The 23,653-nt window shown below is 39.4% G+C and overlaps 1 protein-coding gene across 3 annotated transcripts in view; it reads left to right on the top strand.

The window, feature by feature from the left end:
• Positions 1–23,653, top strand: part of CHRDL1 (chordin-like 1) — a 278,118-nt gene that overhangs the window by 224,055 nt on the left and 30,410 nt on the right. For all 3 annotated transcript variants that reach the window (XM_006889919.1, XM_006889921.1, XM_006889920.1), the window contains exons 6-7: positions 5,613–5,680; positions 17,500–17,668. In XM_006889919.1, coding sequence (XP_006889981.1) covers positions 5,613–5,680; positions 17,500–17,668 — 237 coding nt within the window. The remainder of the gene's footprint in view (positions 1–5,612; positions 5,681–17,499; positions 17,669–23,653) is intronic.

Genomic DNA, 23,653 nt, shown 5'->3' with positions numbered 1-23,653 from the left:
AAGGAATTTTTAATCTGTCTTCGGAGGGGGAAGCGAGCTGGTGGGGAGGGGTGGAAAGGGAGAAAATTGAGGCAATGAATGAATGGAAATCCAAAACCTCTGTAAAAAAAATTAAAAATTAAAAATAATTTTAAAAAGTTATGTCTTCTTTATCTACTGTGCCTTTAATCAATATGAAATGATTTTCCTTATTTTTTACGGTTGTTTTCATTGTAAAGTATATTTTCTCAGATATTGGTATTGCCACTCCTGCTTTTTGTGGTTGTCATTTGCTTCATATGTTTTCTTAAGCCTTAGATTTTTAGTCTGTCTTTTCCTCTCCATTTTTTAGATGTATCTCTTGTAGGCAAAATATTAATGTGTCTGTATTGGTTTAGTTTTATTTTGTTTTTTATCCATTCTGCTACTCTTTTTCTCTTGATTGGAGCATTTAATCCATTCACATTAAGCTTGATTATTTTCAGGCCATGATTTTCCATTGCAACTTTGCTGTGTTTCTTTTTCTGTTGTTTCTGGTTACTATGGTTCATCCACATCCTTTTAGCTTCTCCATGTGAAGGACTTCACTTAAAATTTGTTGTAGTTTTGGTCTTGTTTTTAAAAATTCCTTTAGTACCTTCTTTTCTGCAAAGAATCTAAATTCTCCTTCATATATGATGGAGAGCTTTGCTGAGTATAGGACCCTTGGCTGGCAATTTTTTTTTCTTTCAACTTTCTGTACATACCATCCCGTTGTCTTCTAGCTTGCATGGTTTCCACTGAGAAACCAGAACTTATTCTAGTTATTTCCTTTTTGTAGATGACTCTGTTTTTCTTGTGCTGCTTTTAGAATTCTTTCCATATCTTTTAATTTGGATAATTTGACTATGATATGTCTTGATGTTTTCTTCTGGGATCTAGTCTATTTGGTGTTCGCTGTGCTTCTTGAATGTAGTTTTCTCTGTTCTTCAAAATACCTGGAAATTTTTCTTCTAGTACTTCTTCCACAATTTTCTCCATGACATCTCTGTCCCTCCCATATTCTGGAATTCCAATCATATGTATGTTGTTCCTTTTGATGTCATTCCATATAGATCTTTTGTTTTCTTCATTTTCTTTACATCTCATCTCTGATTTTTCTTCTGATGTTTCCAGTAAGATTCTTCTTGTCTTCCAACTCACTGACTCTCTTCATTTCTACTTTTTGTCGCACTAGCATGTTGGACACTTCTGCTAATTTAGTCTTAATATTCTGGATTTCACTTTCATGCTTTTCTGTTCTTTCCAGTACTGTGTTGGCTGTACTCTCTATGTCTTGTGATGATTTTTCAAGTTTTTGTACCTCTTTATCTATACTATCAATTCTTTCTTCTATCTTTTGCATTTTATTCAGCAGCTGTTCACGTTGTACCTCATTAATATATTTCTTCTGGGTCACTGTCTCTGGGGTATTTGCTCTTTTTTTTTTAACTGAAATTTTAATGAAAGTTTATATAAACTGGATTTACATTCATTCATTGTTGCACATTTTCCTCCCTGCTCACCCCTCTCCCCAGCTGTTTTTTCTCTTTGAAAAGTAAAAAAAAAAACCAAAAACCCAAAACAAACAAACCAAAAAAACCACACACACAAAATTTTCATTATTATACAATCCCCCTTCACAAGTCTACTCCCCATGAAGCTCTCATTCTGGACACTTGTCATGAAAATAATACCTAATCATATATTCCTTTCAAACAGTTCTCTCCTTCATCTGTTTCAATGCAGTAATGAAATTATACATTATTTAAACCCTCTTTTCTTAGATTCCCCCAACCCTGATGTCAGTCCTATTTTATAACAGTGGCATTATGCAGTGTTTGTACCTTTGTGACTGAGATATTTCACTCAGTATAATATCCTCCAGGGTCACCCATTTTGTATAATATTTCATGAGTTCCTTGCTTTTCAATACAGCATAGTATTCCAGTGTGTGAATATACCACAGCTTCTTTATCCATTTGTTTGTTGATGGGTACTTGGGTCATTTCCAACTCTTTGCTATTGTGAACAAAGGAGCAATGATTATGGGTGTGCATATATCTGCTTGGGTGGCAGTTATGGTTTCTTTAGAGTATATTCCCTGTAGTGGAATTGCTGGGTCAAATGGTGTTTCTATTTCCAACTTTTTGAGAAAGCGCCAGGCTGCCTTCCATAGTGGTTGCACCATTTTACACTACCACCAACAATGAATATGTGTTCCAATTTCTCCACAACCTTGCCAACATTTGTTGTTTGCTGTTCTGTCAAACTTTGCTAATCTTAATGGGGTTAGATAATATCTCATAGTTGTTGTGATTTGCATTTCTCTTAGAGCAAGGGATTTTGAAAATTTCTTCATATGTTTGCCATCTGAATGTCTTCTTTGGTGAAGTGTCTGTTCATATCCTGTGTTCATTTTGCAGTTTTGTTTACCTTTATCTTTTTGTGGTAGTTATTTGCTCATGTAATGGCTTCCATTGTTTCTTCCATCATTTGAATCTTCAGTAGCTGTTCAAATAATTCCCCATCAATATATTTCTTCTGGTTCTATCCGGAGTATTGCTTGGTGTCCCTTATTAATAGAAGGATTATTTTGCTTTTTTTACCCCATGATGACTAAGTCGGACTGTTGCTTTCTTGACTTTATGTGAGTCTTTTCTTAGTAGGCGTTTACTTGGTGTAACTATATAGTGACCCAGGGTACGGCAATGTTTTGTGAAATACCTATATATTTGTGCTCCCCTCTTGGGGAACACAATCTGAAGCAGGATGACTATTACCCTCTAGAAAACTAAGCATGCCCCAGCCTCTACCATTTGAGCTTAAGGAATCACAAATGATGTACCTAGACAGCACTGTTTAACCAAAGTACCTGAATGGCAGAACAGGGAAGTCTCTTAACTTTCAGAAACCGTAGTTTGACCCAGCCTCTTCTGATCGAGCTTAAGGAGTCCTATGTGATGTAGCTAGACAGCAGTGTTTAACCTAATGTACCTGAATCTCTCCTTGTTCTTTAAAAGTATGATTTACCTTATTTTTTGTTTTGTCATTAAAAATGCACATAGCAGCATATATACCAATTAAAAAATTTCTACATGTACAATTAGTAATGTTGCATAATATTGTTCAAATTATATAGACATCCTCATCCATTTGTTGTATGCTGTTCATCTTTCATTAACTCACTATCCACCTCCTAAGTTTCCTAGATAATCTTTGAAGTTATTTTTGTCATTTTTATCTCTTATGGCTAGATCTTGAAAGAATACAAGGTAGACATAAAATTCTAGGGGGACTATTTTGTGGTTAAGGTCTAAAGATAATCTTGGCACACTAGTTTTGGCAGTTTATCAAGCTTCAAAAACTCAGAAAGTCTGGATACTATGGGAATTTAAATTTGTGTTTTGCATTTTCTACTTTAATTAGAATTATTTATTATTTCTTAATGTTGTTTTAAAATCTTTAATTAGCTGATGGAATATCCCTATCTGTTCTGAATCTGTTACTCCCAAGAATGAGACTAGAATTTTTCTCCTAGGAGCAACTACTTCTGAAGATAATAATTGGGGCTCCTTGTATAAACAGTTGGTCATAATGACATAAAGAATGGTGATTCAGTCAAAACCAGAGTGGAGTATCATGTATATTTGTTATGTGAACACTCTTACCGTGGGAAGTTTTACCTTAACTTTATATTGAGGTCCCATATTCTTAGAGAAATAATGGTTAAATTAACAAATCATGACAAACCAAATCCTCAGATCTCTTTTCTTGAGAGTAGTTTAAACATGTATTAAATATTGTCTTCAGAAGATGACTATACTAAACTACTATATACTGTATATACTATACTGCACTAAAATAATTGGCAAAAAAAAGGCTCCAGGAGTTGCCAGCATACAAATTGATTCATTTCAACAAACAGATGCTGCCCTGGATGTGCTCACTAAGTTGTGCCAAGAAATCTGGAAGACAGTCAACCTGCCAACTGACTGAAAAAGAGCAGTATTTGTTCCTGTTCCAAAGAAAGGTGGCTCAACAGTGTATGGGAATTATTGAACAATATCATTAATATCACATGCAAGCAAGATTCTGCTGAAAATTATTCAAAAACGATGGGAGCAATATGTCAACAGAGACATGCCAGATGTGCAGGCTGGATTTAGAAGAGGTTGTGGTACTAGGGATATTATAGCTAATGTTAGATGGATCTTGGCAGAAAGCAGAGAATACAAGAGGAATGTCTATCTGTGCTTCATTAACTATGCAAAGGTTTTTTACTATGTGTATCACAACAAGCTATGGCTGACTCTGAGAAGAATGGGAATCCCAGAACATTTGATTGTGCTTGTGTGAAACCTATACTTGGACCAAGAGGCAGTCGTCATAACAAAGCAAGGAGACATTATATCATTCAAAATCAAGATGTATTTTGTCTCCATAACTTTTCAATCTGTATGCAGAAAAGATCATCCGAGATGCTGGGCTGTACAAGGAGGAATGTGGCATCAGGATTGGTGGAAGAGTCATCAACAACCTGCGTTATGCAGATGACACAACCCTGCTTCCTGAAACTGAGGAAGACCTGAAGCTCTTGCTGCAGAAGGTCAAGGACTGCAGCCTTCAATACATATTGAAGCTCAACATCAAGAAAACAAAGATTCTCTCACCACTGGACTAATTGGCAGCATTAGTATGAATGGTGAAGAGATTGAGATAGTTAACAGTTTGTTTACTTGGCTCCACAGTCAACACTCTTGGTAACAGCAGCCAGGAAATCAAGAGACAAATAGCATTAGGGAAGTCAGCTGTGAGGGACCTCTCAAGAGTACTGAGGAGCAACAACTTTAGGCTGGAGACTAAGGTGTACCTGATCCAGGCTATAGTCTTCGCAATTACGTGCTATGTGTCGGAGAGTTAGACAGTGACTAGGGATGACAGAAAGAGACAGCCTTTGAGCTGTGGTGCTAGAGAAGAGTATTGAATATACCATGGACTGCTAGGAGAACTAACAGGTTTGTCCTGGAGAGGGTAAAGCCAGAATGCTCCTTGGAGTCAAGGATTCTGAAGCTTTATCTGACCGACTTTAGACATGTTGCAAGGACACCATGTTTGGGAGCGTAGAGGGACAGCATAGGAGAGGAAGACCCTTGATGAGATGGACAGATTCTGTGAGTCGGGTGGTGAGAATGAGTGTGTTTGAGACGGTGAGGTTGGCACAGGATAGAGCACCGTTTAGGGCTCTTGTACATAGGGTCACTATTAGTTGCAGTCAACTCGATGGCACATAACAACAACAACAACTGAAATAATCAAGTGAGAATGATGGCTTTGTGACAGGGGGAGGTAATTATTTCCTTTCTATCTTATAAATTTTGGATAGCTTTGCTAGATCTATTTTAGAAAGTGGCAACTTTCTTCAGAGTTGTTTTGAAAAGTGAGGCACACCCAGGGAAATAGTTCAACTTTTTTTTTTTAAAGGATAGCCACAACAGCTAAAATGACTTGAGAACTTTGGGTCACCAAATAAAAATTGTTGTTGAGTCTCAAGGGTAATAGTTCTCCTTCTTATGTATGTATGAACCTTTTTTTTGTTTCTTTTTAATAAACAGGGGATGGAGAATTGTCATGGGAACATTCTGATGGTGATATCTTCCGGCAACCTGCCAACAGAGAAGCAGTAAGTGTGAATAGCTCAAATAATTTCAACACTCCACAAGATCAGGCCAAACTTTCCTCTCTCCATGGCTACTATCCCAGCAGAGCCATATAAGGGCTCATTTTTAACACTATTTTTTTCCCTTCTTCATCAGCAATTTAAATGGCCTCATCAACAACCTGTAACCATATATGTGTACTATTTTATTTGCAACTGGAGTCAAGGCATAGAACACAAAGAAACCCTAAACTCAGACCTAAGAAATCCTTAATCTAGGTCAGAAGCTAATACCCTCTCAGAATGACTGGCCTCATCTTCTTGTCCTTTATAAGGAATCTAGGCCATTGTCCCTATCCATCTTCATGGCAATGAATCGGATTGTTTTGGGGTTTTTTGTTTTGTTTTAGTTGACCCCTGTCCTCAATCCTGAGAACGTTCTGTGATATGTTTAAGGTATCCAAGCCCATCCTTTTAGCAGAAGTATTTCTGACATGTCCACATAAACCCTCTTCTAAGCCTTTGACTCTTGGTCATGAAAACTAAGAAAGGGAAAATGGCAAGCCTGATTCTCCTTCTTCCACTGTGTAACATCTTCTCATTTTAATTCTAGGCATTAAGCTCAGAATAAACCTTATTAAGACATCTCTATATATAGTAATAGTGTATCTTGTTTATTTGTATTTCTAGGTAATTAACAGAATGTTGTTGTTTTTGTGTAACATCAAGTAAGAACCTACCCATAGCTGAACCTCCAGTGGGTTTTCAAAGGCAGTTAACATGGGAGGTGATTGCCCATCCTTCCTCTGCATAGAAATTGGTGGATTTGAACTGTGTGCCTTCAGAATTACAGCACAGATTCTTACCAGTAGGCCACCAGAGCTCCCTCATTAGCAATATAGAGTTCCTGTGTTTAAAAATATACTTAAGTAGTATTGCAGAACCCTGGTGGCATAATACATTATGTGATGGGCTGCTAAGCAAGAGTTTGGAAGTTGAAATCAAGCAGCTGCTCCATGGGAGATAGTTTTACAACCTCAGAAACCCAGTGGATAGTCACCATCAGTCAGAATCATCTTGATGGCTGTGGATTTTTTTTAGTAGCGTGATATTTCACACTTCCTAAAATCTAAAAAGGAGATGTTCTTATTCAAAGAATCTATCTTAAGTGAAAGGACTCTTTAAAAGTATACAAAGGTATCAGTTACATAATAAGAGTGTTAATTACATCCTTGAACACAAAAATATGCAGAAATGTCCAAGGTAGAAAATGGAGGGGGAAATGAAACAACTAAATACCTATTAACAGAGAATTGATTGTTGTTGTTGCTGTTGATTACTGTTGTGTTAAGCATGACCCTATGAGCAAAAGGCCTGAAGCCCGTCTATAACTATCGTCATTTATCAAAGTTCACAGTTTCCAGAGGCAGGTTGTTTAGGGAGTGGATGACTTGATTAACTAAACCAAAAATCTATAAGACATTTGGGAAAAAAGAATACAATACTTCTCAACGTATTAAAATGGAGGACTTTGCAAGGTCTGTTATGTAAGCAAAGCAAGGTACAAGATAAAATTTACACTAATGTTTCCTTATGTAAAAATGTGTATGTGTGCATAAATGTATATTTAAAAATCTGGAAGATCATGCACAGAAATGTTAAGAATGGGAATCTCAGAGGGATATATTTTGGTGGGAGAAAGGTATTTTTTTTGTTTCCTTATTATTTGATGTTTTTCAATGATAATAAATACAATCTAAATGATGTCCTAAAACCTTCGCAAGTAGTTCACAGCAAGCATTGACTATAAAGCAGAAGTCTAGAGAATTACAAGGCAGACTTCTTAGAGATGTGCTGGTGTTATATGCCATCAAGTCAGAGCTGACTCATAGATGACACTCCAGTGGGTTTTCAGAGGCTGTAAATTACATCACATGGGAGGAGATGGTTCATCTTTCTTCCCTTGAGCAGCTGATATATTTGAACCTGTGTCCTTGGGTTGGAGATTCCTATTTAGGGATAGTGAGGGTTACTCTTGACTTTCAGGCCTCCAAATTGCCATCACAAAACCCAAGCAGTAAGATGGAATGATTTCTAGTTGCTTTACTTTCTGATAGTACTATTTACTGGCCATGTCTGTTTCTGGAATGATTGGGTGGCAAGGCAAATAGTATTCTGGAGAGAAAGCAGCGTGCTTGCAAGAGGATGGACTTCCCAGTCGTTTGACTCAGACCATGAGGAAAGATTTCTCTATCCAGCTCCATCTGCTTTATAGTAAAGTGAAATTCCTTCCAGATCCTGACAGAAGATGAAGCTAGTCAAGTTTTCAGTATTGTGAGTTTCCTCTTTTATTTAGCCTCATTTTCTCATTGTAGAAGAAAGTGGAGAATGTTTAAATTAGCACTTGTCAATCTGATACCACATTCAGGGCCTAGTCACTTTAAGCTGTGTGCCTTGCATTCAAGTATAAGTGCCCCCCAACTACATACACTGTGGTTTTTGCAAAAGTCTTGCTGGCAATGTCATTAATTAGCCTTTCTCCTTAACTTTGTCTTACATTGCCCCCAATTCAGCCCCTTGTCTTTTGGCTTCATTGTTCTTAAACTGCTAGTGATAGGGTTGAACTTAATGTGGTATTTCCCTTAGCAAAAGAGGTCAGGAACAGAATCCAGGACCTTGAAATAGTTATTGATTTTCAAAGGCGTTCAAGACCTATCTTTAGAAACAAACATTTGGGTCTTGTAGACCAAAATGGCCAGATGTTTCCACTTTATTCTAAATAAATATTTTCCTTTGTTCTTAAAGGGGTAGATACTGTGGGATATTATTTGAATAATAAATAGCATCTGTAATAACGGAAAAGCATGCACCTGGCACATAGTAGGCACCCAATAAATATGTGTTGAATGTAAGGGTGTGGAAGGTTGACTGAAATGCAGTGGAAAAGGGATTCCATTACTTTTAATGCACAAAAATCTATCCCAAATCAAAGAGCAATTTTTCAGACTTTGTGTTTGACCAACCTGAAAACAGAACGTAGGAGAATCTCTTTTGAATATACTTTGCAGGTTGCACTTCCTACATGGAAGGCAAAAATCAGTGCTAACATCGAGAGTTGTGCTGCAAACCCAAAAACCATGCTTCTCTCAGGGTTTGAATGCATCTGTGGCTCCACAGGAAAAAGATGGACAATCTCCTCTTTTGTGGTGTACAGCCTCAGAAATCCAATAGAGGGTCAGCTATGAGTCAGTTCCAACTCCAAAGCAGTAAGAGTAATGCCACAATCCCTATAGTGCTTCAGTAGACTGTTCATATTTGCCTCAATCTTCAGTTTAATAGAAACACAACTGATTGGTTTATTTGGTCAAGTGAGCAGAAAGACATCTGTTTACCAAGCATCCCCAGGTACGTAGGAAAATGAATCAATGGTTCAAATATGACTCTTTGGTCAAAAATATTAAACATTTTTGGTTCAATTTAGAGATAGCAATTTTACATGATCTGATCCTAGTGACAATTGAGAGTGATAGAGATAGGGATGAGGTGGAGAGAGAGAGAGGGAAAGAGGGACTGAGATAGAATTGAGGGCAGGGTAGAAAGCCAAAACATTCAGGAAAACATAGTTTTGTTTTGGAAAACTACCAAACTGATGTGTGCCCCCAGTAGATTACATAAAGACTTACCACTAGAAAAGTGAAGGAGTTCTAGAAACAATATGAAACAAATAAAAATTCATGTCTCATTTATATTGTCAGAACAGTGGTTTGTGAAGGAAACTGACCTAGGTTCTTCAGAGAAGCACAGTTCTAGGTTACCAGTGACTTAGAATGTTTTCATGGATTTGTGGATTAGAACACATTCAGAAGGTTCTTTTTTTTTTTAAAAAAAAAAACCCACCTGTTGGTTAATTATAGATAATTGTAAATGAGAAAATGGTAGATTCACATGAGAAATAAAGAAATCTTGCATGCCTTTCACCAGTTTCTCTCAATGGTAACATCTTACAAAACTAGAATATAGTTCCACCAAACTATTGACATGAAGGAACTTTAAGGCCCTGTCTGGACTTTGATACTCTCTTGTCTCTATCAGTAAAACCATTATGTCTTAGACATTAGAATCAGCAAGGTTCCTAGGATATCTCCAAAAATAGCAAGGATTTTTCAACCCCAAAAAAGAGTTATAGGCAGTCTTCAGATTACAAAAAAGTTCCAATCCTAAATCTGGCTTTAAGTCCAGTACATATGTCCAAACAGTGTGGTATAGATTTTATCTAACATAAGTTAGTCAATTGTATGTATTAATATGTTGTTGTTGTCATCATGTGCTGTTGAGTTGCTTGTGACTCATAGCGAACCTATGTACAAGAGCCCTGAAACCTGCTCTATCCTGTGCCAACTTTACTGTCTATGACACACCTACCCTCATGATCCCAGTCACTGAATCAATCCATCTCATCAATAGTCTTCCTCTCTTTCTCATCCCTCCACCTTTCCAAGCATGATGTCCCTCTGCAAGGACTGGTCCCTCATTGCAACATGATCTGAAGTATGTCAAATGAATTCTCAGAATCCTTGCCTCCAAAGCAAGTCTGGTTTCACCCTCTCCAGAATGAATCTGTTCTTTCTCCTGGCAGTCCATACTATATTCAACACTCTTCTCCAGCACCACAGCTCAAAGGAATCAATTCTCTTTTTATCATCCCTAGTCATTGTCCAGCTTTCTGATGCATAGTAAGCAATTGTGAACACTATGGCCTGGACCAGGCTCACCTTAGTCTCCACACTGACATTACTCTTCAGTTCTCTGGAGAGATCTCTGACAGCCAACTTCCCCAATGCAATTTGTCTCTTGATTTCCTGGCTGCTGGTACCAAGAGTCTTGATTATGAAGCCAAGCTAACTAAAGCTGTTAACAATCTCAATATCTTCACCATTTATCATGATGTGGCCAATTGGCCAAGTGGTGGGAATGTTTTCTTGATATTAAGTTTCATTCCATATTGAAGGCCACAGTGCCTGACCTTCCACAACAGGCAATTCAGGTCCTCCTCAGTTTCAGCAAGCAAGGTTGTTTCATCTGCATAATACAAGTTGTTGATGAGTTGACCTCCAATCCTGATGCCACATTCCTCCTCATACAGCCCAGCCTCCCAAATAATCTGTTCCACATATAGATGGAAAAGGTACGGAAACAGGAACATCCCTGGCATACTTCTCGATTTTGAACTATGCAGTGTTTTTTTGCTCTGTTCTGACAACTCCCTCATGGTCCAAGTACAGATGTTGCATAAGCACAATCAAATGTTCTGGGATTCCCATTCGTCCCAGAGTCAACCACAGTTTGTTGTGATCCACAGTCAGATGCCTCTGTATAATCAATGAAACATAGACAGACATTCCTCTGGTATTGTGATGGAAAAGTCTATGGTTAGAGACCTCTCTAAAGTACTGAAGAGCAACGATGTCAGTCTAGAGACTAAACTGCACCTGATACATGCCATGGTCTTTGCAATCACTTGCTTTGCATCAGAGAACTGGGACAATGACTAGGGATGATAGAAGGAGAGTTGATGCCTTTAAGCTGTGGTGTTGGAGAAGAGTATTGAATATACCATGGACTGCCAAGAAAACAAACACATTTGTCCTGGAGAGGGTGAAGCCAGGCTAATCCTTGGAGGCAAGGATTCTGAAGCTTCATCTGACATACTTTGGGCATGTTGCAAGGAGGGACCAGTCTTTGGAGAGGGACATCATGTTTGGGATGGTGGAGGGACAGTGCAGAAGAGGAAGACCCTCGATGAGATGAATTGATTCAGTGACTGGGGTAATGGAGGTAGGTGTGTCAGAGACAATGAGATTGGCAAGGGATAGAGCAGGGTTCAGATCTGTCGTACATAGGGTCACTAAGAGTCACAGGCAACTCAACGCCACCTAACAACAACAACAACAAAAAAAGCTTAAGGACAGCATTTGTCCAGGGTTAATGGTGAGAAAGCAGGAAGGGTCAGGAAAGGATGAGTGGAAATAGGAAACATGGAGATGAAGTGGGAAGAGTACTGTTATTATATGGATATTATAATCAGTGTCTTGAAATATAACACTGTGAATTATAGAATGGAGGACCAATTTATTCTGTGTCACTCAAATCACAGTAAAAAGTTAGTAACAAAGAAAATCCTGGAATAATTTTCAGTCCTTTAGGAAAGTAAGTAAAACAACTTCAAAAGATTGACTAAAATGAAGCATCGCCATAAGGTCATGTAACAAGTTTTGAACTGCTCTCTCAAGCAGACTCTTTACAGCTGAATTTTAAAATAAACCCTAAATTTGCCTATAATTCCAAGGCCTTAAGAGTCTTTTATTTTTTTTCCTGTAAATTACATGGTCAGTCAGCTCCTGCTTTGCCTTCAGGTGTTAAAAAGGGTCACTTTTATAGAAAAATTTCTCTTAAAGCAAAATTGTACAGTTTCTATCACCCAGCCACAGAAAATACTTTGTTGAGGATTCTCAGCCGTGACTACAGATGTGAATGTTCTGGGGCGTATATAAAAACCTCCATGCCCAGGCCTTACCCCAGATTAATTATAGTAGAGCCCTTAGAAGTAGAGCCTAGGCATCAGTAGTTGGTAAACATCTCCAGGTGATTCCAGTGTACATTGAGGTTGGAAGTCAGTGGTGTATGTGGTTGTGAATGGTATAGGAGACTTCTTTGTCTGAAAGAACTTCTCTTTGATCAGCATTTAGTCAAATGATCGTGGGCCATGGACTAGATATTAGCTCTCCACCAAATCCTACTTTTCTCCCCTTCTTCTCAGGCCCAATTTGCTGCCATCTCTAAAATCTCAACCTTCATTGTGACCCTGAATAAAGACTTTCCTTCTCCACTCTGACATGTTCTCTGTCTGTAAAGCAAAAAATTAGATACAGTTCTACTTATCCTGAGCAACCCATTAGGTAACTTGCGATCAAAGTCTCTGAGGTTTTTTGGGGGTTTTTTTCCTACCCCTTAATTATTTTTCTATTCTTATTACAAGATCACATTGAAGTTCTTCCTCTCCTTCACTGGCCTTCTACTTTTTCAAGGATCGTATCTTTATCCAAGGACCAGTCCATCCTGATAACATTCCCAAAGTATATGAAACAAATACAGTGTATGCAACAATGGGTTTAAGCACAACAGAGATTTTCAAGCTGGCACAGGATCGGGCAGGGTTTCCTCCTGTTGTAAATGAGTCCCTATCAATTGGAGCCAGCTCGACAGCACCTAACAACAATCATATGTCCAAAGAGTTCTGGTGGTACAATGGCTAAAGGCTTGAATGCTAACCAAAAAGTCAGAGAGTCAAACCCACCAGCCAGTCAACAGAATAAAGATGTGGCAGTTTGCTTCTTGTAAGGATTACAAACTCTATGGAGCAGTTTTATTGTGGCCTATAGGGTATAGACATCATAACGGATGGAGAAAGGAGTGAAGCAATTAATTATTGCATCTTGCATGAATCAATAATCAAAACACTCCTGATACCAGCAGTCAAGAAATCAAGAGACATATTCCATTGGGCAAGTCTGCTATCAAGGACTTCTCCAAAATACCTAAGAGCAATGATGTGAATTTGAAGACTAAGGTGTGCCTTATTCAGGTCATGGTCTTCTCAATCACTTGCTATGCATCAGAGAGCTGGACAATGAATAAGGATGGCAGAAGAACTGATGCCTTCAAGTTGTGGTGCTGGAAAAGAATAGGGAATATCCCCTGGGCTACCAAAAGAACAAATAAATATGGAAGTCTGAGGATAGGACAGGATAGGACAGGGTTCAGATCTGTTGTTTATAGGGTTGCCATGAAAGATCTTTTTCATTATTCAGGCAACAGATCAGGTTTTGACCCCGTCCACCACCCCTTTAGGCTCATGTGTCTTGTTCCCACTCCCACCCCTTCTCTGCTAGCGTCCAGCTCAATTCCCTCTCTTTGTCCCTCCAGCACCTCACACCCTCTGCCCCTAGCCAGTCCTGGCTTCATGGCTCAGGCCTCCACCTATTTTTATCCACCTGTGTCTTGGAAATATGTCTTGGAGAAGGTTCAGCCAAAGTGCTCCTTGGAGGCAAGGATGGTAAAACTTCATCTCTCATACTTTCGACATGTAGCTAGGTGAGGCTATTTTTGGAAAAGGACATCATTCTTGGAAAGGTGGAGGGTCAGTGAAGGAGAATAAGACCCACAACAAGATGTGTTGATGCTGTGACTTCAGCACTGGGCTCTAGTGTACCATAGATGATGAGAATGGTACAGGATAGGGCAGGGTTCAAGTCTTTTGTTCATAGGGTCGCTATGAATTGTACTCGATTCTAAGACACTTTACAGCAACAATAGGATCTCCACATACTGGAATCTACTCAATAGCAATGAAGTTTTTCCATTTGGTTTGATTTTTTGTGGAGTTTTGTTTGACTTTGTTTATCATAACCAATATTTGAGCCCCTGGTACCAGTGGATAGTTTTTATTTTGTACTCACCATCACAAAGCAAAGAATTTCTTGTACTTGCAGCTTAGTTTTGGGTCAGCACCCTTCCCTGATTACTACTTTTCCTGTATAACTCTTTCTTTTATTGCATCAGTAGGACATCCACCAGTTAAAATGTCTTCTCTGAGTTCCAGTGTTTCTTTAGCAAAACTCTTGCCAAACTAGTGAAAGGACAGGAATGTGAGTGATCAGGAATAAAATTCATATGAGCCATTGTGGGAATTGAAAAGATTGGAGGTAGAGTCTATCCTGTGTGCATAATAGATACCAATTTAATTTGCATACATTGTTATAGTTGTACATCTGCATAAGCTGTTCTTAGTTATTTTTGAAAAGGCTACAAAGGGTCCTCTTATTCCAGCTCCTGTTTTCTCTCCCCTTAGTCTACCCATGCCTGTTGCCCCAAGAGAGCAATAATAGTTCCCAAAGCTAAATTTGCAACACATGTGTCTATGGCAAATAACTTTAATAAGTGTTTTATGGGGATGATGGGGTCAAGGGACCCTATAACTATCTTCCCAAGGGTCCCTGCTATTCCTGTTAGAGAATATAAGGAGTTTCCGTTTTAATTGTCTGGGAAAGTATCTTTTAATGGGTTCCTCCTCCTTCACTCCTAACAATTGCCCCTAAAATTAAATTGATGCTATTTGGCTTTTAAACTATAAGGTTACAATCTTTATTAATTCCATCCTTCTCTATTCCTAGCCCACCTCAGCTCCTTGGAAAAAGTTGGATAGCAGAGTAGTGGAATCCTCATATGTCTTGAATCTTTGCTAAAAGAGCAATGAGTAAATTTGTGAATGGTGACCTGGTGGTAAGAAACTGTGCTGCAATCCCAAAAGCACGTGGTTTGAATCCACTAGCTGCACTGTGGGAGAAGGATGAGCAATCTCCCATGTGATTAACTGCCTCTGAAAACAGCTATGGGTTAGTTCGAGCTCATTGACACACAAGAAAAAGAGCTATGCTTTTGTTAAGGACCACAGCTTTGATGTGTTCCTCAGTCACTAATTCGCCAAGTATTTAATGATCACTTTCCATGAGACATAAATTATGGTAGGTACAGTGTTGAACAAAACAACATGCTTCACTCTGTGGAGCTTGCATTCTAGTGCTGTCATGTACTGTTAATTCTTGTTTCTACAAATTGTCTAGCATCTCTGTGTCCTGCTATGTGATCTCATACTATTGCCTGTTTAGAATCTCATTACATCTTATCTAAACTATACTTAACTGCTGTGTCTTCCCCCTATCCAGTCCATCCTTTATATCATCAGGGACATGTTTCTGATTAAGTCATTTCCCTACTTAAAAGCATGCAAACAACTATCTAAAAGTATCCACACCTCCACTTCTACTACCTACCAAATACAGGCTTCACTCCTAAGCATACTGTTTAGAGTCCACCGTAAATTGGCTCCAATGTACTTTTTTTCCCCAATGTAGTTTCTGAATCAGAGGTTGATTACTCAATAACTAAGGTAAGCACTGCCTTACCTGGCTCGCACACTGATCTGTAGTGAACTGTTGGCATTCATTTTGCCACATGATGTAGTGAAAAAAAAACACCCCAAAACCCATATGAAACTGTTCACTACAGACTAATAAGTAAACATAAATTGGCGATTACCTTGTTTACTGAGTACTCTATCCCAAGCAAGGAGTGAAAATTTGAAAAGGGGCTTTGATTCTGTAGGAAAGTGCTATGGGTCTGGCAGAGAGACGGATGCCAGCCAGAACTAGAAGCAGAATCTTTGATGTGGGGGGGGGGGAGAAGTGTAATTGCTCACAACAGATTAGTAAATGAGCACAAGTGAGCATATTTGGGGCATGTTCTCAGAAGGGGCCGGTCATTGGAAAAAGACATCATGCTGGGGAAAGTTGAGTATTAGAGAAAGCAAGAAAGACCCTCAACAAGATGAATGGACACAGTGACTGTCACAGTGTACTCGAGCATATCAGAGCTCATGAGGATGACACAGGATAAGGTAGAGTTCAGATCTGTTGTTCATAGAGTTGTTGTAAGTGGAAGTCAGCTAGATGGGACCTAACAACAGCAAAACCCATGCTTACTTCGCTTATTGGGTAATCCAACACTAAATTTTACCCCCTTCAACTGTTCCGTTTTATGGACTCCATGTTCTCCACCACCCCTTCTTGACTTGGAAATATTTTTCTGGAATATCTCCACCAATTCTATCTGTGAAACATCTATCACCTTTCAAGGTCCAAGTCACAGAACCTCCCCAATCTCCCTTTCTCTTTATAATTTGCACAGCCTTTTTTAGTTTTGTGTGGCAGGCTACTATCTTAACTCCTAGACCTGAATGTGAAATTATCAAGCATAGGAATGATGTGTTATCCTCTTTGGTTATTCTCCCCTTGGGAATATGTGAATTTTTTTTAAATAAATGGAACCAGTTTATTAAAGAGCACCAGCTCATCCTGGAGTTAATGTGAAATAATCTTCTCCTCCCAGTAACTATCCTAACAGTGTCAAATCCTTTTTCCCCCCACAAGGCAAAGATACTTAAGAGAAAGTGTTCTTGAACCATGTGCCTTTGAGATTGTAGCCCAGCTTCTTTCCACTAGGCCACCAGAGCTCCCATTCGTATCTAAGCTAAAATATCGAGAATTGGCTCCTGGCACATTTCATTGTCTAGGGTAATATTGAATTGCTAGATTTTGGAAGGTGATAATTTACCACTTATTGTCAACCTTCAGCTTTAGAAACATGAGAAAGAAAATATTTTAAAAATATAAAAATAATGTGTGTGGTAATAATGTATGTGGTTTAACTTAACAGGTGATCTCATATTGGTTTTATTCATTCTATGAAAACACTGTCTTAGCATTTAACTTGTGCTGCTTCCCCATTATGGCATCCTTATTTCTACTAGCCAAGGATGGCAAAGCCTTGTCTCACTTTGGGAATGTTGTTAAGAGGAGATTTTCCTTGGAGAGGGACATCATGCTTGGAAAGGTGGAGAGGTCAGTGAAAGAGAGAAAGACCTCAGCCAGATGGATTGACACAGTGATTGCAGCAATGGGCTCAAGCTGAGTCAGAGATTTTGAGAATGGCACAGAAATGGGAAATGGTTCGGATCTATTCTTCATAGGATCGCCATGAGTCGAGCACAACTCACAGGCATGTAACAACAACAACAACATTTCTGCTGATGTTGGTGAACAGGCAGTTAAGATCAGACATCATCCCTAAAAATGAACAAAAGTAATCAAATGGTTTCTGATGTAGCTCCATCTCAGCCTTTTCATTCGTGACTCTTCTGGATTGAATTTTCCCTTGTCATTTTGCAGAGACACTCTTACCACCGCTCCCATTATGATCCTCCACCAAGCCGGCAGGCAGGAAGTGTACCCCGCTTTCCTGGGGCCAGAAGTCATAGGGGAGCTCTTATGGATTCCCAGCAAGCATCAGGGACCATCGTGCAGATTGTCATCAACAACAAACACAAGCATGGACAAGGTAAGAGGCATCCACGTTGGGGCTTCAGCAGCCTAGGTCTTTCGAGGTTTGGAGATATGAAAGCACCTTTTCACCTGCATGTATCACACAATCGTGTTGATCACTGCCCATTAAAGTTCACAAAGGGAGTATAAACAGACACCACCAGGAGATTCTTAAGGCTCCCCCAAATGTAGCAATCATTATGGTCCTTATTTAGGACAAGGGGCAAGAAAGCAGCTAACCTGATGTCTTCAGTGGGTGGTACATGGGGGTGGACTATGCAATAGGTAGATAAAACATGTGAAACTTTACACTATAGACTAGTGAGTAAAAAAAAGTAAGGCCATACTTATTCTTACTTATTTACTTCATACTCTGTCACTGTCAGGGACTGTAAATTTGAAAAGAGGTTTTGACCCTGTAGGAAGGTTGGGAGAGGCAGATGGCAGCCATACCTAGAAGCAGATTCTTGGACGTGGTAAAAAACAAAAATGTGAAATTGTTTACTGCAGATTAGTGAGTACAAGTCAACCTGTCCTTATTTGGTAACCATTCCAAATGGTACATTGGCAGTCCCCTTTGGGCTTGTGAGGCAGCAGCTAGCATTCTCATAGATGCCCTTGGGAGTTGGGAAAATATGTTGGGTCTTTAACTGAATGGTGGTGAGTTTTCCAATAGGACACCTAACTTACAAAGAACTCAGTGTGGGACACTTCTGAAGCCCTTATCTAAAACTTGGGAATTTAAAAGAGAAAATATGTTCCCATGAGTTGATTCTAACTCATTGTAACCTATAGTCTTCATAGTAATGCGTTGTAGGGCTTTCAATGGTTAGTTTTTCAGAAGTAGATTTCTAGGTTTTGCTTTGGGGGCACTTTTAGTTGGAATCATAGCTCCAACTTTTTTGTTGGGTTTTTTTTTATGTTTAGCTAAAACACAACTTTACTGAGCCGGACCAATAAGACAGCAAGACTTTCACTTAGTGATCACTCTTACAGAATGAACAGAATCCCAACTTCCCATTCACAGAAACCCCTGTGACAGAGACCACAAGGTGCCTGAGGGATGCAGTTGCATGATGTCCAAATCTATTCAGGAAAATGGCTGCAGTTTTAGATTCTCATGCTAACCAAGGATTCTGACCCCATTTGCATGTGAAGTTTTTCTTCTTTCAGTTGTACCATAGTTATGGAAAGTTTAGGAAATTCTGTGGGTCATGAACAATCAAATGCACCTTCCAAAAGAACATACACATTCTAAACTGGCAAGAAAGAGCAAACTACATTGCTCTCCCCTTCTTGGCATTTTACAGCTCCAGCTTTTTGCTTAGCAGGCAAGTATGTTATACAGTTAGACCACTCAGGGATTCTTAGTGGTAAGGAGCTGCCCTGCTAACTCAAAGGCCTACAGTTCTAATCCACCAACTGCTTTGCAGAAGAAAGATGGGCATTCTGCTCCTGTGTGATTAACTGTCTCTGAAATCCTGCCAGAGGGTCAGCTGTAAGTTGATTCCAACTCAGTGGCATAGAACAACAGCATACCTCAGTGCATCTCAAGTTCTCCTTGGGCTCATGGTGGAAGTATATATTTCCAGCTGTACTCTCCCCACCCCTTATTTTTTCTTCTCTCCATTTATTTTTTAACTTTAAAAAAATTGTATTCTGATTTATTTACAAAGTTTGAATACATTGTTTTTCCCTTCCATTTCCTTCACACCACCCACTCATTGAATTGTGCAATCCTATGATTAACACCGTACCCACCCGCCCGTCCTTTCCCCTCTATTTCCACCCCACCCTCCATCTTGGATCCTCATACTCATGCTACAATAATGCTTTTGTACAATATTTGTCCTTGTGAGACTGAGTTAGTTCACTTAGCATAAGGCTAACCCAGCTGTGTGCTTAATACCTGACTTAGTAGGACTGGAGCCCAAGAATCCAAATTTCAGAAAATATGTCAGGTGATTTTGATGCAGGTAGTTTCCTAAGTACACTTTGAATAACACTGGCTTAGGCAGAAGCAGAATTGTAATCAGAATTGCCTCTGCAAGTTTAGGCTAGAGCTAGGGAATTTAACACCTATTTGACACTTATTTCAAAGGAAGTCCCTTCATTGACTCTGGTCTAAACCTAGGACTAGCTCCTTCTCTCTGATGGGGACACTGCTTAAAAGTTTTGTTTCCATGCCATCAGCTTCACCCTTAATCCTCCTATTTAATATAATTTGTGTTTTTTTTTGCTGTCTTTCCTCTAAATTCTGATAAAATTGTTTCCTAGAATTGATTATGACTCATAGCCAAACTGTAGAACCTAGGAGGACTGCCCCATAGGGCTTCCAAGGCTTTTATTTTTACGGAAGTAGACTTCCCCATCTTTTGTTCATGGAGTGGCTGGTGGGTTGCAACCACAGGCCTTTCAGTTAATAGCTGAGCTTCTAAATCTTGGTCTACAGAGCTCCTTGCCCCCCAATTCCCTGAATATAAAAACAACTTCAACTAATAGCTTGCTTAAGTTAAGACTCTAGCTGGAATTTTCTCTGAGATATTATTACTGAGTGCTACAAAAAATGTCTTGTGTGGACAAATAGCCCTGCCCTTGAATGGAGAGCAGGCGGTGAAATTCCATGCCTGATCTCCTACCTCTGCGTGCAGACTCCAGCTCTGAAACATCTTCATCTGCACAAGGATTGAGCACCCCAAAGGTCTGCTTTAGACACCTATATATTGTTGTTGTGTACTGTAGAGTCAGAACCAATCCATGACTGACGCTTCACCAGATATTCAGAGGCAGTTAAGTCACATGGGAGATTGCCCATCCTTCTCTCATGGAACAACTGGCGGCCTCGAATCACATGCCTTCAGCCTTGCAGTGCAGCTTCTTGCCACTAGGACACTACAGCCTATGAAAGCACCACAATCTTATCCATTTTCCTATGAATGTGTTTGCTGAGTCCCTTGAGACAAGAATTGGAGCTTTGAAGCATAGACACCTAGGAAAAATCTTAGGCTTGACTGAGGAGAAAAAGAGTAACCACTGAAGGTTCACAATGACAGTTGAATGTTTTGCATTTTAAAGTTCCTCACACAGACACATCTTATTATTATTGTCCTTGAAGCTGCAACAGATCCCAACTATCTCTCAAAGAAGAAATGCATGGGCCTTGACTTTGCCCTGCATACAACTAATAGTACCACAATGCTATCCATCTGCACCTCTCACTTCAAGAATTTGGCTGCACGTTACCATCATGACCAAGCTTCAAAGGTCAGGGTTTCTTTGTGTTTGGCAATTTCCTTATATGCACAAATTTTCTTGGTACCTGTAAATTTCAAATGATTTAGTCAAGATGGCATTAGCTCACAAAAATGATGGCGTGGTCACTCCATTTTTATTATCTCTTTTGACCTCTACTGAGAAACATTATGCACAGTGAGACAGAATCTTGAAAAGAGTCATCTCCTTCAAATCAAAGAAGCCTATAGAGTAAATGCACCCTTGAAACAACCAAACAAAATCCCATTACCATCGAGTCTATTTTGATTAATAGCTACACTGTAGGACAAAGTGAAAGAGCTCTGATGGAGGGTCACTTTGAGTTGGAATTGACTTGTTAGTGAGAGAAGGTGAGGTTATAAGACAGCATTGTTGTTGCTGTTGTTATGTACTATCGAGTTGGAACTGATCCGTAGCTAATCCTCCAGTGAGTTTTCAGAGGCAGTTAATAGCATGGGAGAAGAGTGCACATCTTTCTTCCTCGGAGCAGCTGGTGGACTTGAATTGAATGCCTTCAGGATTACAGTGCAGTTTCTTGCCACTAGGCCACTAGAGCTCCATGGGGGTGGGGGTGGGGTGGGGAGAAGACAGCCTAGAACTGTCCCATAGAATTTTCCAGGCTATAAATCTTTATGGAAGTTGACTGTCACATGTCTCCCTTAGAATTGGTGCTTAACTACTATATCACCAAGGCTTCCTATCCAAGCAACATAGGCCCAGTTTTCACCAAGAAACAACATAGAAACACAACCTTGACAATGTGATGAAGAAGACAAGAATATCCAGAGAAATCCAGAAACTTCCTGGCCTAGCACAAGGAGGATTGGTCAGGTTAACCCTGACATACAGCTCACTGGCTGTAGCACTCATTCGCATTCATTCATAGGACAATTTCTTTCTCCCTAGCCTTCCTCAGACTCTACACTCCACCCCTTCCCCCAGCCACAATGAAGATGGGCGATGGAGAAAGTCAATCAATCAAATAATTGACTGTTTCTTACTGGGTGGTTTTTTGTTTTGTTTTGGTTTTTTTTTTAGGCATTGTGTCAACCAGCTCTTTGGAGCAAGAACTCAGCTGGCTCCTTTTTATGAAACCACAAACATGTTTTATTTCCTTTAAAGGAAAAACCAAAATCAAAGGCAGTACCCTGAATGGGTTAAAGTAATAAATTATTAAACCAAATGATTTAATAACATGGGTGAAAAGCAATCTGTTACAAAGAACTCCTATAAATCTCAAAAAAAGCTAGTTAAGTCAAAACTAGTTGATCACATCTGTTGCTAGTTAGATTTAAATTTCAGATTACAGATAAAAAATTAAATTGCTTTTGAAACTTACAGGCTTAAAAGAAGAACACTCAAAAACAAAGCCCTTAGTAAAAATAGTGGCATATTAGAAGCATTGGAAATATTTACCATCAATTTGGGTTTAATTTGAAATTTATCATTTTTAAGTTCTAAGGCATTCTGATATGAATTTGTGAATGAGGAAGAGAGGTAAAGATACAATTTTATTTTCAATCCTAAATTGCCTCCAATAGATTTCATTTGCTCTAAACATATTTCAAAGCCTTACAAAGGAAAACAAATGTGAGGAAATGGGCTTTGAAAACCCTGAATCCCATTATTTCCATAAGGCTTCTTCATTTTCAGAGCAGAGATTCATCCCTTGATTTTCATCGTGTCCAACAAAAATCTCCAGCTGGTTTACATTTATTCCTTTGCCCCCATTGTTTGGATGCAACAGTTCTCTCCTGACCTTTCTATTATAGTTCTCTGGAGAATCATTTGCCTCCAACCTCCAACTCCCAACTTCTCAGCTGGATGACTCAAAATAATCTTGAGAATTGGTTGGTGGGGAGAAGACCTAAAGAACTGACTCATCCTAGGTGGCCTAGTGGCAAGAAGCTCCACTACACTTCCTAAAGGCACATGCTTTGAGGCCATCAGCTGGATGGGCACTCTCCTCCCATGTGATTAACTGCCTCTGGAAACATGCTGGAGAGTCAGCTATGGGTTGGTTTTGACTCAAAAGTACATAACAATAACAAATTTCAGAGAGTGAACTCTTACCCATCTGCTAAAGGAGGAGGAACCCAGCCAACACCGAAATGCAACCCGTTGGCTTACCACTGGCTGGAGGATGTACCCACATACATATATTCTGCAAGTCAATATGTCTTATTCTCATTTAACTTCTTGCTAATGATGTGGTCCTCTGAGATACATCCACTTGGGTTTCTTGTTAATCAAAGAGGAGAAGCGATAGGACTCTGATAGTTGGAATTCGGCCTACTTTTGTGTGAAGCTGATTTCGTGTCCACTTGTTCACACTCTTTAGGATGGAGTGAGAGGAAGTGGTGAGGGCAGGGCAGGGAGCAACACATCTGTTCTATAGGTTCTGGTCATCTTTTGTCTTGTGATCCTGTGCACATCCCTAAACCTCATAGTTTAGGTATCAAGTCTCTAATCTGCCTCATTGTGAAGTTAGAAGCCTCCTCACGAGTTTAAATTCTTGGAAATCATTGCATAGATTGACGTGCCTGGTATTCTAGCAGCTCTTTCAAAGGACAAGAAAAGGCAGCCAACCTCATCCATATTTCCTGATGTGACCCAATGGGCTTGATGAGAAAGAAATAGCCTGGTGATTCATCTTCCTGAGGCTGTTGTCTTGAAGCCAAATCAGTCCATTCCTAGAAACGCCCTGAGTAGAGCCCTTTCTCCCACC

The sequence above is a fragment of the Elephantulus edwardii genome, unplaced genomic scaffold (genome assembly GCF_000299155.1).
Source record: "Elephantulus edwardii isolate Elephantulus edwardi_28Jun2011 unplaced genomic scaffold, EleEdw1.0 scaffold00083, whole genome shotgun sequence".
Lineage (NCBI taxonomy): Eukaryota > Metazoa > Chordata > Mammalia > Macroscelidea > Macroscelididae > Elephantulus > Elephantulus edwardii.
Note: the sequence above shows the minus strand (reverse complement) of the source record. Positions and strands in the feature narration are given on the sequence as shown.